The 18,309-nt window shown below is 36.9% G+C and overlaps 2 protein-coding genes across 2 annotated transcripts; one reads left to right on the top strand and one right to left on the bottom strand.

The window, feature by feature from the left end:
- Window positions 1-3,131: 3,131 nt before the first annotated feature.
- LOC131636460 (protein FAR1-RELATED SEQUENCE 5-like) lies at window positions 3,132-7,472 on the top strand. Its single transcript, XM_058907090.1, has 5 exons — window positions 3,132-3,592; window positions 3,977-6,221; window positions 6,308-6,388; window positions 6,484-6,651; window positions 7,296-7,472. The coding sequence occupies exons 2-5, from the start codon at window positions 3,984-3,986 to the stop codon at window positions 7,470-7,472; spliced, it is 2,664 nt and encodes an 887-aa protein (XP_058763073.1). The 5' UTR covers window positions 3,132-3,592; window positions 3,977-3,983.
- A 1,375-nt stretch (window positions 7,473-8,847) lies between these two features.
- Window positions 8,848-10,311, bottom strand: LOC131636384 (uncharacterized). The gene is made up of 5 exons (XM_058907012.1): window positions 10,201-10,311; window positions 9,713-10,018; window positions 9,312-9,599; window positions 8,925-9,198; window positions 8,848-8,868 (listed from the first exon to the last, which is right to left on the bottom strand). Exons 1-5 carry the CDS (start codon window positions 10,215-10,217, stop codon window positions 8,848-8,850), a joined length of 906 nt encoding a protein of 301 aa, XP_058762995.1. The 5' UTR covers window positions 10,218-10,311.
- Window positions 10,312-18,309: the final 7,998 nt, after the last annotated feature.

Below are 18,309 nucleotides of genomic sequence, written 5' to 3'. Positions count from 1 at the left end.
ATAATATTTATACACTGTCAGTGTAAAGTTATTTTACACTAATTAGATGCATGGTTGTGATTGGTTGACAGTGCAAAACTATTTTACACTGTCAGTGCATGACTTTTTTTCTCTTTAATGAAAGTAAGGCAAGAGTTTAGACAACAAATTATACAGAATAGAGGTAAAAGACAACATGACATTAGGAGAGAAATACTATTTTATATGTGATCTAAAAACTGTTTTACATTGTCGGTGCATTTCTATTAAATCATTCTTTTATCATGTATTATTGTATTATTGTGGCGGTTTCACGTTAATGTCTTTATTTAACATGAGTAACTAATTCTCATGATAAAATTTTAATTTGTAGCTTTTGTCTTTGTACCCCTACGTTTAAAAAATTTGGATTAATATACCCTCGTATAAACAAGTTATTTTTTCACAATTTCATTTTTCCCCACTTTACCGAAAATGCTTTGAGAAAGTAAAAAAATTCAAACCGGAAGAGTCTTTTAAACTCTTCCGTTTAACATTTCGTCAAAATCGAAACACTCTTCTAAACTCTTCCGATTTACATTTCGTCCAAACTGGAACACTTACTCAAACTCTTCTGGTTTACAGCAAAGTATACCGAAACACATCAAGTAAGACTTCCGGTTTACAAATTCACATACTAGAACACTTTGCCAAACTCTTTTGGTTTACACGTTCACACGCCATAACACTTAAACAAATGCTTCTGGTTTATAATATCACATTCCAGAACACTTTGGCAAACTCTTGCGGTTTATAATATCACATTCCGGAATACTTTTTTGAAGAGTTCCGGTTCGTTCCTTTTAAGAACCGGAACACTTACTCTAACTATTCCGGTTTTGGTTTTAATATTTTTTTCTTCGTTTTTTAATGTTGTTTTGTAATTTTTCTTAAAACTTGACAGTGGTTCGTACGCGAGGATTAGATGGGAGGCCTGTTAGCCACACATTGGGATGACACAGTGTTGTAGATCATGTTGGTTCGTCAGCACTGGTTCCACAGCCGCCACATGAGCCAATTGGGTATCCTGGCGGGCCTTCAGACCCGTCATTCTTGTGAGATACGAGCAGCACATGGCTCGCCATCTATGGTTCAGAGAGGTAAGTAAAATAAATTTATTTTACTTTGATTATTTTAAAATAAATTTATTCTTTATATTTTATAATGTAAATTTTTATCTATTTTCAGGAAAGAGGTTCGACATTTGCTCCCACCAGAGATGGAGCATTGGGTGGATAGGTCAGGTTTGACTTCTCTCAAGAGAACCAGACTGACCAAGATAGACACAAATCTTGTTACAAAATTTGTGGAGAGGTGGCACATAGAGACATCGTTATTTCACATGTCATTTGGTGAGATGCCGATTACATTGGATGATGTTTCCAGTCTGCTGCACTTGCCCATTAAGGGTGTGTTCTGGTACCCCGAGCATGCCATTGAGGAGATGGTTGTTGAGCTTGGCATTCAGTACTTGGGAGTGGACACGGGTGTGGTTGCACGACATGTCCATAAACATAGTTCGCCTCCTCTATAAGCTTAAGCAAATTTATATCTAACTTCTTGAACCTGTTATCTCTGCTTCTATCACACTCTTTTACCTTAGACCTTAATATGTGTTAGGTCGATTCTGATAAACGTTGTATAATTATTTGATGTATAGAATTATAGAGGTACTCTTTTTTATAATTATAAATTTTGAATTATCATGTTATTTTTGTGTATTTCTTTTATATTTTAATATTTACATTAATTTTTAAAGAATAGTTGAATATTTATCACATCTCTTGTAATTGAAACCAAAATAGTTATTCTATAGATGAAAGTTTATAGTCGATAAAATAAGTAAAGATGAAAAATTATACGAGGTAGTAAAAATATTATATAAAGCTATCGAGATATGCTATGTGTACACCGGTTTTTGTACACCGTATGATATTTACACCGTAGGCATGTAATTATTCAGTGCTGCACAAAAACCAAAGCATGCAAAAAAATTATTAAAAAAACAAAATGTATGTCTAATAGTATTTTTATACGGTGTTAGTGTATAGTTTAGTGTACACTTAGCATTTATGAAAGCGAGATATGCTATGTGTACACCGGTTTTTGTACACCGTATGATATTTACACCGTAGGCATGTAATTATTCAGTGCTGCACAAAAACCAAAGCATGCAAAAAAAATTTTAAAAAAACAAAATGTATGTCTAATAGTATTTTTATACGGTGTTAGTGTATAGTTTAGTGTACACTTAGCATTTATGAAAGCGAGATATGCTGTGTGTACACCGGTTTTTGTACACCGTATGATATTTACACCGTAGGCATGTAATTATTCAGTGCTGCACAAAAACCAAAGCATGCAAAAAAATTATTAAAAAAACAAAATGTATGTCTAATAGTATTTTTATACGGTGTTAGTGTATAGTTTAGTGTACACTTAGCATTTATGAAAGCGAGATATGCTATGTGTACACCGGTTTTTGTACACCGTATGATATTTACACCGTAGGCATGTAATTATTCAGTGCTGCACAAAAACCAAAGCATGCAAAAAAATTATTAAAAAAACAAAATGTATGTCTAATAGTATTTTTATACGGTGTTAGTGTATAGTTTAGTGTACACTTAGCATTTACGAAAGCGAGATATGCTATGTGTACACCGGTTTTTGTACACCGTATGATATCACACAAGTAAAATATTAGTTTAAGAAGTCTTCAAGGGATGATGAGAATATTTAGGGCTCGTAAACGAATATATCCGCTCATTTAGGTTTAGGTCTGTCCTGTAGAAATTTGAAAAAAAAATGAAATGAAACGGGGCAGATATAGTTAAGAATTCAATTCTTAAACTTTGGTTCATCCTGAAAAAAAGTGAGGGCATGACAGGTTAAGCCCGCGGATACTATACCTTTTAGATTTAAAAATGCAAAAATTTATGTTAATTTATGTATTTGCAAAAGTCTGCATAAAAAACGGGATAGAACAATCACGTTAAAGGACGAGAACATAAAACTTTGACTTTCTCTGCACTTAAAATAGATATACCCAACGGACCGGACTCGTTTTGCCACCTTTAAAAATATATATAGAATTTCCATATATATTATAATTGGGAAATTCTACGGTGCATTCGCCCGTTTGACTTCAGTGGTGAAGTCACTGTCTGACCAATCAGAATTAAGCCCTAAGCCCTAATAGTGCCACAGTGGACTGAAGCATTAAATGACCTTATTGACACTTACTGTGGTAATTTTATAGTTTATATATTGCAACTTAGTCCCTAACATATTAATATTGTTTTTAAAATGTAATATTTTTATAGACAAAATCAATTAAATTAAAACAAATTAATCAACTCAACAAATTAATCAACTCAACAAATTAATCAACTCATCTCCATCTCCCTCACTTCATCATCGTGAACAGAAATTGAAAATAAAAATTCTTCATCCATCATCTCATCTTGGCATTTTTTCCCAACTACAAACTCAACGCAACAGTTATCGTCTCATCTTGGCATTTTTTCCAAACACTGCAAACTCAACACAACAGTAAGCGTCCCATTCACAGGTTCGTATTGAGCACGCTGCTGCAAAGGTAAATGATAAAATGGTTGTTATATTTGTTTGAATAGTTAAGATTTACTGATTTCAAATTGGGAATTAGGGTTTAGGATTGGGAATTAGGGTTTATGATTGAATTTGTTTTATTTACATGGGATTTATATTTGATGATTACGAAATTTTAATTTTGGTGGGTACCTTTGAATCAGGTCGATTGATTTAATAACGTAATAAGGAATTGTGATTGATGCTTGAAATTGTTTTCTGTACATGGGTTTCCTATTTGATGATTTGGAAATTTCAATTATGTTAAGTATCTTTGATTTGAATAGGAAATTAGGTACTGTGATTTATGTTGATTTTTGGTGTGTTAACAAATGTGTTAATTCAGGTTTACCATGAAAAACACCGACCATTATGATTCGTACGACTATCGATGCCGTGACAGTGGTACATCTGATTCTGAATCCGACAATGGTCGGGATGACAGTAATTCGGTGTCCAGTGCGTACCAAGGTTCAAGTGATGGTGATGGCGATGGCGATGGTGATAGTCACGGTGAAAAATTTGTTGAATTTGATGCAGTTGTAGGTGATAGAACAGTGAAAATTAATGCCCTTACTGCTGATGAAATTCGTGCTATGGAATTCGGTACAGTTGATGAAGCTAATGTGTTTTATTTCAAGTATGCTAAATGTAAAGGGTTTGCCATTAGGAAAAGTGATGTTAGGACAAGATCGACTGAGGATGGACAAACAATTATAATGAGGCAGTTTGTATGCAATAAACACGGTCTAAGAGATACAAAACACTTAAGGAGGCTTGATAGAAAAAGAGAACACAGACCTACGACCCGCACTAATTGTCCCGCTAGGCTTCGTGTGCATTACAACCCCCAGAAGGATAGTTATGTAGTGACATGTTTTGAAGAGGCTCACAACCATGAATTAACACCATCTAGGTTTGTCCACTTACACCCCATTTATCGTGAGATTACTGCAGCAGATAGAGCTCAAATTGACGGTCTACAGTCAAATGGAATTAGAACTTGTCATATAATGGGGTACATGGTTGCTCAGAAGGGTGGACACGATCGTGTTGGGTTTACAAAGAAGGATCTGTACAATTATTTTGATAGTAAAATGCGTGCTAATATTAAAGATGGTGACGTTGCCGCTGCTATAAATTATCTAACTGTGAAGTCATCTACTGATCCCATGTTATATGGTAAATATGCCGTAGACATGGATGGACGAATGAAGTCTCTTTTTTGGGCTGATGGAAGCAGTAGATCTGACTATTTTTGTTTTGGCGATGTGATTGCGTTTGACACGACTTACAAGAAGAACAAATACAACTACCCATTGGTTATATTTTCAGGGTGTAACCACCACTCTCAGACAGTTATTTTTGGTGCTGCGTTGGTGTCAGATGAAACGACAGAGACGTATAAGTGGTTGTTGGAGTGTTTTTTAGAGTGCATGGAAAATAGATACCCAGCAGCAGTTGTAACAGACGGAGATGGGGCGATGAGGGAATCTATAAAACAGGTGTTTCCGGATGCGACACATCGTTTATGCGCTTGGCATTTGAACAAGAATGCGTCTGAGAATGTAAAGAACTCGGCATTTTTGAAAGATTTTCAAAAAGCCATGTACTCTAATTTTACAAAGGATCAATTTGAAGAGTTTTGGTCAAAAATAATTAAAGAAAACGGACTTGAAGGAAATCCTTGGGTTGCAAAAACGTACGAGAACAGGTCACTATGGGCAACTGCATATCTATGTGAGAAGTTTTTTGGACGTATAAGAACTACGTCTCAATGTGAAGCCGTCAATGCAGTCATCAAGAGTTATGTCAGGAAGAAAGGCTGCATTTTTGAATTTATGCACAATTTTGATCAGGCTATGAGATCTTATAGAAACAATGAACTGATTGCCGATTATAAATCAAAGTTTTCAGAACCTGTGATGACTACTCAACTGCGTGCCCTTGAGAGCCATGCTGCGAATGTTTATACTATGGAGATTTTCAAGGAAGTCAGAGATGAAATAGTGAAGGCTGGATCATTGATTGTTAAGGAAAAGTTAATTCGCAACGGATTTAAGACTTATCGATTTACAAAATATTGTTGTGATAACTATGACGTAGAGGTTGTGTATGATGGTGAAACATTTCAATGTGAGTGTAGGTTATGGGATTCTCATGGGATTCCATGTTCTCATATGTTTGGTGTCATGAAGGAAGAACATGTTAGTCTCATTCCCACCGGTTTGATTTTGTCGAGATGGACGAAGGATGCAAAAATTCAGTACTTGAACATGAATTGTAATGGTTCTGATGATTCTAAAATGATTGAGCTAGCTCGGTTTGGTGCATATTGTTCTGCAGTTACTGCCTTTTGCAATGAAGCTTCAAAAAGGGAAGGTGTTTATGGGGAAATAATGGGTGACATTCTGAAGTTACACAAAAAGTATTGCAGTACGGACGATCCTATTTTGGCATCGAACTCAGTTGTAGGTGATCCAAATATTGTGAATAGCAAAGGTGCTCCAAAGAAAAGAAAGAATGACATAAAATCTATTAGGCGATGTTCTAAATGCAACAGTAGAACTCATAATGCAAGGAGTTGTTCGGTAATTTCGAAAGCTATATTCTGTTCGTTTGAGTCAATCTGTTGCTCTTTTGATAAACATAGTAGTTTCTGTTGTATAATTTGCAGGTTGCGGAAAACGCGCCATCTGAACAAAATGTTGGTATGACGTCGCGGCCAGTAACTGATTCTTTCAGCCAGGTTGTGAAGGTATTATGTTTTTTTTTAATACAAGCTCTGATATGTTGTATTAATTATAACGTGTTATTATTTGTATCACAAGAATAATTTGTTTGTTAAAACAGAACAAGAATGGAAAAAGAGGTCGCATTGGTGGAAGTAGTGTGCAAAATAAATGTACAGAACCACCGAACTCTCGTGGCGCGAATGTGACAGCGACTTCTCGTGCGGAAGTTGGAAGCACAAGCATACCCATGCCTGCAATGTATGGATTGCAACCCGTGTTGCCAGCGGTACAACCGATGTTGCATCCAATGCATGTACAACCGTTAATCCCACTATATCCAACGACAGTTGCGGAAAATTCGGGTTCGTGTTTCGGTAGGCCACAACGACTGATGAACAATGGTGGTACTTGAACGAGCAAATAAGTAGCTGTAATTTGACCAGGCATGACTTTGGAGGTGATTTTTAGTGGTATGACAAGGTTTAGGTTAGAATACATGCATCTATATAGGTTTTTTGTGTCATAGCATATAGTTTGTAAGTTCAGTGGAGTCAAATCAACACTGATACAGTTTATATGTTCTACTGTCAGTCACCTAATTCTATGAGTGCAGTAGTGGTTATATTACCATCATGCATTAATATTTTTTTTCACCTAAAGTTAATGCCATTGAATGAGGTTTAGGTTAGGTGTAACTATACCTATATAATTTTTCCAATATATATAGTAGTAGTACCACCAAGAGAGGAAAAAATAACATAAGGAAAAAAATCTTATTATAAAAGTGAATTGTTAAGTGTTCTTGCTCTTGAGAAATGTCCAGTGGTGAATCCCACTCAGTGACTTCAAGTGATACGTAATTATGTTTATCATTTGCTTACATATTTGCGTTTACGTATAATTTCATTGTTTGCTTTGTAATTTTAATAGTTTCATACCGATGCTGTTTACCCATGTGTGTTGAAGACTGGTAGGAGGCCAGGGGAGAGATATCTTTGCTTAGGTTGGTATGAGTATGTTAAAGCAACTCGTCTGAGGGCTGGTGATGTTCTTGAGTGCACTGTGGCAGATCCTCCTACAAGAATGTTTGTTCGTTTTATGATGTAATACGAATAATTTTAGGCGTATAATTAAACTTGGTTGAAGATGGAAAGTAATTTTCTTTGATGTTTTGTTAAGTAGTTGGTATGTAGTTTGTTTTGATGTTGTCTGTTTTGGTGTTGAAATGAATCAAATGTTGAGTTTCATTATGTACGTTTGCAGTGTAATGAAGTATTGTATCTCTTGTGTATAATATTAAATTAAATCTTAGCATTTTGCATCATTCAGTTAGCAGTTTACTCACTACAAATATTTCAGATGAGAAGTTTCTTTTTTCTATAAATGAATAATTTGTTTTCTGATAAATCAAGGCATTAGTAACAAAAGCATAAACAACAACAACAACCATAAATTAGGTCATTAGGAACAGAAACGTGAACAACAACAACCATAAATTAGGTCATTAGTAACAGAAACCTTAATCCGGAAAATACTTTGCATATTCATGCTTTTTCATTTTTGCACCCCCTGAATTTTGAGCATTGCATGGGTTTTTGCATGGATCCTTACTCCGTACAAATACTTTTTGATATAAAAAGTATATAAATCATGCAGATAAACAACAGAATGTGCTATGATTAATACAACCACAAAAAGGGCCCAATCTTAATAAACTGGGGTCAACCATAAAATTTCCCAGCAATAACAATCACTTACATTAAAACTTAACAAACACATACAAAATACCCAATATACTTCACTTCACATCACAACTAACATTGTATCTGGAACATTATAAATAAAACTTAATAAACTTCCATAATTGTTTACAATATAAAATTATAATATTACAAATAGTAACTTTCAAAAAAACCATTGCAACTATGATCCTCCTCGGTGCCCCTATGGGGTTGCAGCCCTACGCTCAACATATACCAATATTTCCTCCACCGGTGGGTATCGGATGACAAAATGGAGTTTGTCACCGACCTTCAAATCTGCTTTCCTTACGTAATCAAACCACGCCCCACACAGATATGTTTCCTTCTTCTCTTCCCTCTTCTTTATCTCACAGTAGTATGGTTCACCCTTATCACAGTCAAGTAAAACAATGTTTGAAATTTGGCGGAGAAGGCAACTATCAATCACATTTGCTGGAAATTGCTGCAAAGGTTTTCACAGAATGTCAGATTCTTTAAAATAAACAACTGACTTCTGCTGTTATAGGAAATCAAATAAAAACAAGACATACCATCACATTCTTGCGCATCTTCTTTGCATCAAACACTTCTCTAACCCAATACTCTTCATCCTGATTCACAATGATCGTAGTGTACACCCTGTACCAAAGCCAAAACATCATATAAACTTTGTTTAGAAACTTCCAACTCAACATCGAAGCAACTTATTTCAATATAATATACGTTCAAAATAGATTTACCTATTGTTGTTGGATGATATACTTGTGAATTCATAGTCGACGCTTTGAGCATCGGGGGCTTCCGAAGAACCTATAGCCTTACCCTTTAGTTTCCCGTTACCTCCGGCATCAACTTCGCGATGACCTCCTCTCTTGCGTTTGCCTTCCATGCCCTCATTGATCACCACACCTTGGGTCGGACGAATTAACCTATCTTCGTTCTGCCAAAGTTTATTCTTTCCTTTCTCCACGGAGAGCCTGTCGTTGATCGTAGACCTGGTAACCTCTTGCACACAACGTTGTCTGGAAACCCCCTCGCCAGCTACACCCTTTCCCTTCGCTTTTCCCGACACCTTACTATGTTTATTACTCCTACCCATGGTCCAATCAAGTAAAGAAACGTTAGTATCATACTTGCTCCCTAATCATATAGGTTTTTATGGTAAAATACGTGTTCATATTCATAAAACACACTTCAGATTTACCTCCTGGATGCAGATGATTGGAGAGAGGCCCTGTAAACAGATGCATGGTAGCTTTTTCTTGAATCGACACCAGTATTGACTGGAGCACTTTGAATGAGCTCCTTGGCAGGTTCCTTTAGTGGATCAAGTCTGTATTTTGCTCGAAGATTACACACTTCCACCTCCACGGAGAGCCTGTCGTTGATCGTAGAACTGGTAACCTCTTGCACACAATGTTGTCTGGAACCACCCTCGCCAGCTTCACCCTTTCCCTTCGCTATTCCCGACACCTTACTGTGTTTATTACTCCTACAAATGGTCCAATGAAGTAAAGAAACGTTATTATCTTACTTGCTCTCTAATCATACAGGTTTTTATGGTAAAATACATGTTCATATTCATAAAACACACTTCAGAGTTACCTCCTGGATGCATCATTTTGGAGAGAGGCTCTGTAAACAGATGCATGGTAACTTTTTCTTGCATCAACACCAGTATTGACTGGAGCACTTTGAATGAGCTCCTTGGCAGGTTCCTTTGGTGGATCAAGTCCGTATTTTGCTCGAAGATTACACACTTCTACCAACTGTTTACAAAATTCTTCGTAGCTATAAAATTTCCTGATCTTTTTTTTCTGGAGCAATCGTTTTTTCAAATACAACTTATGACATAGGTACATCTGTTGAAGTTTCTTTTCATCAAAATGTTGAAGATTGAGTTTATCAGCTCTGCAACATTATAACATGCAACACACATTGTTTATAAAATCCTGAAGATTGTATCAAAAACCCTAAAGTATGTAAAATCTATGATATTTAAATCAGCAAATTTGCGCGGTATTCAAAAACCCTGTCGATTTGGATATCAGAAAAGCAGAGATGAATTAAAAATGAAGAGAACAGATACTAACCTATCTGAAGAAGACATGATGTTGTCTGAAATCGAGTGTTGTTGTTGGAGTGGATGTTACGCAAAGAACGACAGCTAAACGGTGAGAGAGAATGCAAAAGAAAGAGAGATTAAAAACCGAACAGTAAGCATGCAATGTTACCTTTACCAACTAATGATATACCAAATCTTCGGTCAAATGAAAAGTTGCAATGTTACGTTTACCAAGTAATGATATATCGAATCCTTTGTCATAGGCGTGATATGTTTTTTCAATATATTAAATACTTAAAATTAATCAAGATTATCATTTTCTTATTAAAAACAAACACAGGTATTCATTTTCCATTATCAGTTTTCTTTTCTTAAAAAAATAATAAATAAGTTAGATCATTGGTAACTTAAACATAAACCTAGAAATTAAAAACCATAGATTAGGTTATTGTTCCAGAAATTACATTAGATAAATTAATCAGACATTTTAAAATATGCAATGACAATAATAATCCAAGAAAAAAAAAACAAAGTCTTAAAAATCTTGGACATTTTCCCTTCATTTTGCAGTTTCATCTCCATCTGCTCTCCTCTCCTGTCTCGAAGTTCTTTAACAAAGCAATGCAAATCCTTCAAAAGCTCTGAGCAGCTGCAACATATTGACCCACTGTGTGTTGTTGCGTCGTCGTGCGAATCCAGAATTACATTTCTTGCATCCATGGTTATTTTCCGATCATATGGAGGTCGACCATCAAGTTCATCATCCCAAATGAAAAAACTACAACATCGCCTTGCCTAAAAAACATCATAATTAACCATATTCACTAATAAATTAACCAAGTCCATTTTATAATACAGATTATAAAAGACGAAATCGTATAGCATATTTTCCAATCAAACTCACCTCCACATTTGCACATTTCCAATATCTCCTTTTAGGGTTATTTCTTGAGTTGGATATAAACAACTTCATTGGTTTATTGCAACCACATTCAGGGATTTGGGGGATTTGGGACACTTCGGAGTTTGCAACATATGAAGATGACATGGTTTAATGGAAAAGGGATTTGGGATGAGAGGGTTTCAAAACGTAACATTCTCGAACTCCATTTAAAGTGGCCAACATTAAAGTGGTATAATAGGGTCCAGCGATGGATGTTGAGGGAGTATATAATCAGCCGTCCAAATTAAATCACCGGTTGATATCTATTAGTGACAAAATGATCACAACCGTGCATGAGATCTATATTTTACCCAAATTGATCAAAGCCATCCACTTTATATTGAGAGAATTGGACCACATAAATAAATCCAATCTATTGAGAAGTTTTTAAGTACTGTGGATTCGATGCTTTAATTGTAACTTTGGTCCCCCTATTTTGTATTTTTTTCGATTTTAGTCCCCCTGTTTTTAAAACAACGATTTTGGTCCCCCTTTTTAGTTTTCTATTGAAAAAAAGTCAGGAATAGGGACTAATTTTACAGATGAACAGATGATGGTCGACTGTGTGTTAACCATGTTACAGATGAACTGATGATGGTCGACTGTGTGTTAACCATGTTACAGATGAACTGATGATGGTCGACTGTTTGTTAACCATGTTACAAATGAACTGATGATGGTTCACTGTGTGTTAACCATGTCAGGGATTCAACAGATGATGGTCGACTTTGTGTTAACCATGTCAGGGAATCAACTGATGATGGTCAACTGTGTGTTAGCCATGTTACAGATGAACTGATGATGGTCGACTGTGTGTTAACCATGTCGGGGATTGAACAAATGCTGGTCGACTGTTTGTTAACCATGTTACAGATGAACAGATGATGGTCGACTGTGTGTTAACCATGTCGGGGATTCAACAGATGATGGTCAACTGTGTGTTAACCATGTCAGGGAATCAACTGATGATGGTCAACTGTGTGTTAACCATGTTACAGATGAATAAATGATGGTCGACTGTATGTTAACCATGTCGGGGATTGAACAGATGATGGTCGACTGTGTGTTAACCATGTTACAGATGAACAGATGATGGTCGACTGTGTGTTAACCATGTTATAAATGAACAGATGATGGTCGACTGTGTGTTAACCATGTAAAAGATGAATAAATGATGGTCGACTGTATGTTAACCATGTTACAGATGAACCGATGATGGTCGACTGTGTGTTAACCATGTTATAAATGAACAGATGATGGTCGACTGTGTGTTAGCCATGTTATAAACGAACAGATGATGGTCGACTGTGTGTTAACCATGTCGGGGATTCAACAAATGATGGTCAACTGTGTGTTAACCATGTCAGGGAATCAACTGATGATGGTCAACTGTGTGTTAACCATGTTACAGATGAATAAATGATGGTCGACCGTATGTTAACCATGTCGGGGATTGAACAGATGATGGTCGACTGTGTGTTAACCATGTTACAGATGAACTGATGATGGTCAACTGGGTGTTAACCATGTCGGGGATTGAACAGATGATGGTCGACTGTGTGTTAACCACGTTAAAGATGAACTGATGATGGTCAACTGGGTGTTAACCATGTCAGGGAATCAACTAATGATGGTCAACTGTGTGTTAACCATGTTACAGATGAATAAATGATGGTCGACTGTATGTTAACCATGTCGGGGATTGAACAGATGATGGTCGACTGTGTGTTAACCATGTTACAGATGAACAGATGATGGTCGACTGTTTGTTAACCATGTTACAGATGAACAGATGATGGTCGACTGTGTGTTAACGATGTCGGGGATTCAACAGATGATGGTCAACTGTGTGTTAACCATGTCAGGGAATCAACTGATGATGGTCAACTGTGTGTTAACCATGTTACAGATGAATAAATGATGGTCGATTGTATGTTAACCATGTCGGGGATTGAACAGATGATGGTCGACTGTGTGTTAACCATGTTACAGATGAACAGATGATGGTCGACTGTTTGTTAACCATGTTACAGATGAACAGATGATGGTCGACTGTGTGTTAACCATGTCGGGGATTCAACAGATGATGGTCAACTGTGTGTTAACCATGTCAGGGAATCAACTGATGATGGTCAACTGTGTGTTAACCATGTTACAGATGAATAAATGATGGTCGACTGTATGTTAACCATGTCGGGGATTGAACAGATGATGGTCGACTGTGTGTTAACCATGTTACAGATGAACAGATGATGGTCGACCGTGTGTTAACCATGTTATAAATGAACAGATGATGGTCGACTGTGTGTTAACCATGTAAAAGATGAATAAATGATGGTCGACTGTATGTTAACCATGTTACAGATGAACCGATGATGGTCGACTGTGTGTTAACCATGTTATAAACGAACAGATGATGGTCGACTGTGTGTTAACCATGTCGGGGATTCAACAAATGATGGTCAACTGTGTGTTAACCATGTCAGGGAATCAACTGATGATGGTCAACTGTGTGTTAACCATGTTACAGATGAATAAATGATGGTCGACTGTATGTTAACCATGTCGGGGAATCAACTGATGATGGTCAACTGTGTGTTAACCATGTTACAGATGAATAAATGATGGTCGACTGTATGTTAACCATGTCGGGGATTGAACAGATGATGGTCGACTGTGTGTTAACCATGTTACAGATGAACTGATGATGGTCAACTGGGTGTTAACCATGTCGGGGATTGAACAGATGATGGTCGACTGTGTGTTAACCACGTTAAAGATGAACTGATGATGGTCAACTGGGTGTTAACCATGTCAGGGAATCAACTGATGATGGTCAACTGTGTGTTAACCATGTTACAGATGAATAAATGATGGTCGACTGTATGTTAACCATGTCGGGGATTGAACAGATGATGGTCGACTGTGTGTTAACCATGTTACAGATGAACAGATGATGGTCGACTGTGTGTTAACCATGTTATAAATGAACAGATGATGGTCGAATGTGTGTTAACCATGTAAAAGATGAATAAATGATGGTCGACTGTATGTTAACCATGTTACAGATGAACCGATGATGGTCGACTGTGTGTTAACTATGTTATAAATGAACAGATGATGGTCGACTGTGTGTTAACCATGTTATAAACGAACAGATGATGGTCGACTGTGTGTTAACCATGTCGGGGATTCAACAAATGATGGTCAACTGTGTGTTAACCATGTCAGGGAATCAACTGATGATGGTCAACTGTGTGTTAACCATGTTACAGATGAATAAATGATGGTCGACTGTGTGTTAACCATGTTACAGATGAATAAATGATGGTCGACTGTGTGTTAACCATGTTACAGATGAACTGATGATGGTCAACTGGGTGTTAACCATGTCGGGGATTGAACAGATGATGGTCGACTGTGTGTTAACCACGTTAAAGATGAACTGATGATGGTCAACTGGGTGTTAACCATGTCGGGGATTCAACATATGATGTTTGACTGTGTGTTAACCATGTTACAGATGAACTGATGATGGTCGACTGGGTGTTAACCATGTTACAGATGAACAGATGAACTGATGTTATAAATGAACAGATGATGGTCGATGGTCAACTGTTTCTTAACCATGTTACAGATGAACTGATGATGGTCGACTGGGTATTAACCATGTTATAAATGAACAGATGATGGTCGACTGTGTGTTAACCATGTAAAAGATGAATAAATGATGGTCGACTGTATGTTAACCATGTTACAGATGAACCGATGATGGTCGACTGTGTGTTAACCATGTTATAAATGAACAGATGATAGTCGACTGTGTGTTAACCATGTTAGGGAATCAACTGATGATGGTCAACTGTGTGTTAACCATGTCAGGGAATCAACTGATGATGGTCGAATGTGTGTTAACCATGTTACAGATGAACAGATGATGGTCGACTGGGTGTTAACCATGTCGGGGATTCAACAGATGATGGTCAACTGTGTGTTAACCATGTCAGGGAATCAACTGATGATGGTCGATTGTGTGTTAACCATGTTACAGATGAACTGATGATGGTCGACTGGGTGTTAACCATGTTACAGATGAACAGATGATGGTCGACTGTGTGTTAAGCATGTTACAGATGAACTGATGATGGTCGACTGTGTGTTAACCATGTAAAAGATGAATAAATGATGGTCGACTGTATGTTAACCATGTTACAGATGAACCGATGATGGTCGACTGTGTGTTAACCATGTTATAAATGAACAGATGATGGTCGACTGTGTGTTAACCATGTTATAAACGAACAGATGATGGTCGACTGTGTGTTAACCATGTCGGGGATTCAACAGATGATGGTCAACTGTGTGTTAACCATGTCAGGGAATCAACTGATGATGGTCAACTGTGTGTTAACCATGTTACAGATGAACTGATGATGGTCGACTGGGTGTTAACCATGTTACAGATGAACAGATGATGGTCGACTGTGTGTTAACCATGTTATAAATGAACAGATGATGGTCGACTGTGTGTTAACCATGTAAAAGATGAATAAATGATGGTCGACTGTATGTTAACCATGTTACAGATGAACCGATGATGGTCGACTGTGTGTTAACCATGTTATAAATGAACAGATGATGGTCGACTGTGTGTTAACCATGTTATAAATGAACAGATGATGGTCGACTGTGTGTTAAGCATGTTACAGATGAACTGATGATGGTTCACTGTGTGTTAACCATGTTACAGATGAACTGATGATGTTTCACTGTGTGTTAACCATGTCAGGGATTCAACATATGATGGTCGACTTTGTGTTAACCATGTTACAGATGAACTGATGATGGTCGACTGGGTGTTAACCATGTTACAGATGAACTGATGATGGTCAACTGTTTGTTAACCATGTTACAGATGAACTGATGATGGTCGATTGTGTGTTAACCATGTTACAGATGAACTGATGATGGTCGACTGGGTGTTAACCATGTTACAGATGAACAGATGATGGTCGACTGTGTGTTAACCATGTTATAAATGAACAGATGATGGTCGACTGTGTGTTAACCATGTAAAAGATGAATAAATGATGGTCGACTGTGTGTTAACCATGTTATAAATGAACAGATGATGGTCGACTGTGTGTTAACCATGTTATAAATGAACAGATGATGGTCGACTGTGTGTTAACCATGTCGGGGATTCAACTGATGATGGTTCACTGTGTGTTAACCATGTTACAGATGAACTGATGATGGTCAACTGTTTGTTAACCATGTTACAGATGAACTGATGATGGTCGACTGGGTGTTAACCATGTTACAGATGAACAGATGATGGTCGACTGTGTGTTAACCATGTTATAAATGAACAGATGATGGTCGACTGTGTGTTAACCATGTAAAAGATGAATAAATGATGGTCGACTGTATGTTAACCATGTTACAGATGAACCGATGATGGTCGACTGTGTGTTAACCATGTTATAAATGAACAGATGATGGTCGACTGTGTGTTAACCATGTTATAAATGAACAGATGATGGTCGACTGTGTGTTAAGCATGTTACAGATGAACTGATGATGGTTCACTGTGTGTTAACCATGTTACAGATGAACTGATGATGGTTCACTGTGTGTTAACCATGTCAGGGATTCAACATATGATGGTCGACTTTGTGTTAACCATGTTACAGATGAACTGATGATGGTCGACTGGGTGTTAACCATGTTACAGATGAACTGATGATGGTCAACTGTTTGTTAACCATGTTACAGATGAACTGATGATGGTCGATTGTGTGTTAACCATGTTACAGATGAACTGATGATGGTCGACTGGGTGTTAACCATGTTACAGATGAACAGATGATGGTCGACTGTGTGTTAACCATGTTATAAATGAACAGATGATGGTCGACTGTGTGTTAACCATGTAAAAGATGAATAAATGATGGTCGACTGTGTGTTAACCATGTTATAAATGAACAGATGATGGTCGACTGTGTGTTAACCATGTTATAAATGAACAGATGATGGTCGACTGTGTGTTAACCATGTCGGGGATTCAACTGATGATGGTTCACTGTGTGTTAACCATGTTACAGATGAACTGATGATGGTCAACTGTTTGTTAACCATGTTACAGATGAACTGATGATGGTCGACTGGGTGTTAACCATGTTACAGATGAACAGATGATGGTCGACTGTGTGTTAACCATGTTATAAATGAACAGATGATGGTCGACTGTGTGTTAACCATGTAAAAGATGAATAAATGATGGTCGACTGTATGTTAACCATGTTACAGATGAACCGATGATGGTCGACTGTGTGTTAACCATGTTATAAATGAACAGATGATGGTCGACTGTGTGTTAACCATGTTACGGATGAACAGGTGATGGTCAACTGGGTGTTAACCATGTTATAAATGAACAGATGATGGTCGACTGTGTGTTAACCATGTAAAAGATGAATAAATGATGGTTGACTGTATGTTAACCATGTTACAGATGAACCGATGATGGTCGACTGTTTGTTAACCATGTCGGGGATTCAACATATGATGGTCGAATTTGTGTTAACCATGTCAGGGATTCAACAGATGATGGTCAACTGTGTGTTACCCATGTTACAGATGAATAAATGATGGTCAAATGTGTGTTAACCATGTCAGGGATTCAACATATGATGGTCAACTGTGTGTTAACCATGTTACGGATGAGCAGGTGATGGTCAACTGGGTGTTAACCATGTCAGGGAATCAACTGATGATGGTTATTTGTGTGAAAAAAATTAATAAGAAAATAACTTTTTGAAAATAATCAATAATTAATAATTAATAATTTAGAAAATTAATAATTAATAAGAAAATAACTTTGTGAATAAAATTAATTAAAAATTAATAAGATAATAATTTAGAAAATAAATCCACTTTGCCATTAATGAAAAACTATTTTTCCTGTTTGTGTGTTTTGGAACATCAAAACAATGAAAATTAAAAAAATAAAAACAGAGGAAAGTCAGTTTGCATAAAAAGTAAGGGTGAAATTAGGGTTTATTTGCATCTTCAATCGATACTGCTACTGCCAACGGCATTGCGCGAGATTCACGGACACACACGACCATGGTTGGATGGGGAAGGTTTGTTCCAAAAATTTGTTTAATTCCTTGATCTTAAACTGTTCTT

The sequence above is a fragment of the Vicia villosa genome, linkage group LG1, assembly GCF_029867415.1.
Source record: "Vicia villosa cultivar HV-30 ecotype Madison, WI linkage group LG1, Vvil1.0, whole genome shotgun sequence".
Taxonomy (NCBI): Eukaryota; Viridiplantae; Streptophyta; class Magnoliopsida; order Fabales; family Fabaceae; genus Vicia; species Vicia villosa.
This window is presented reverse-complemented; position numbering and strand designations above follow the sequence as displayed.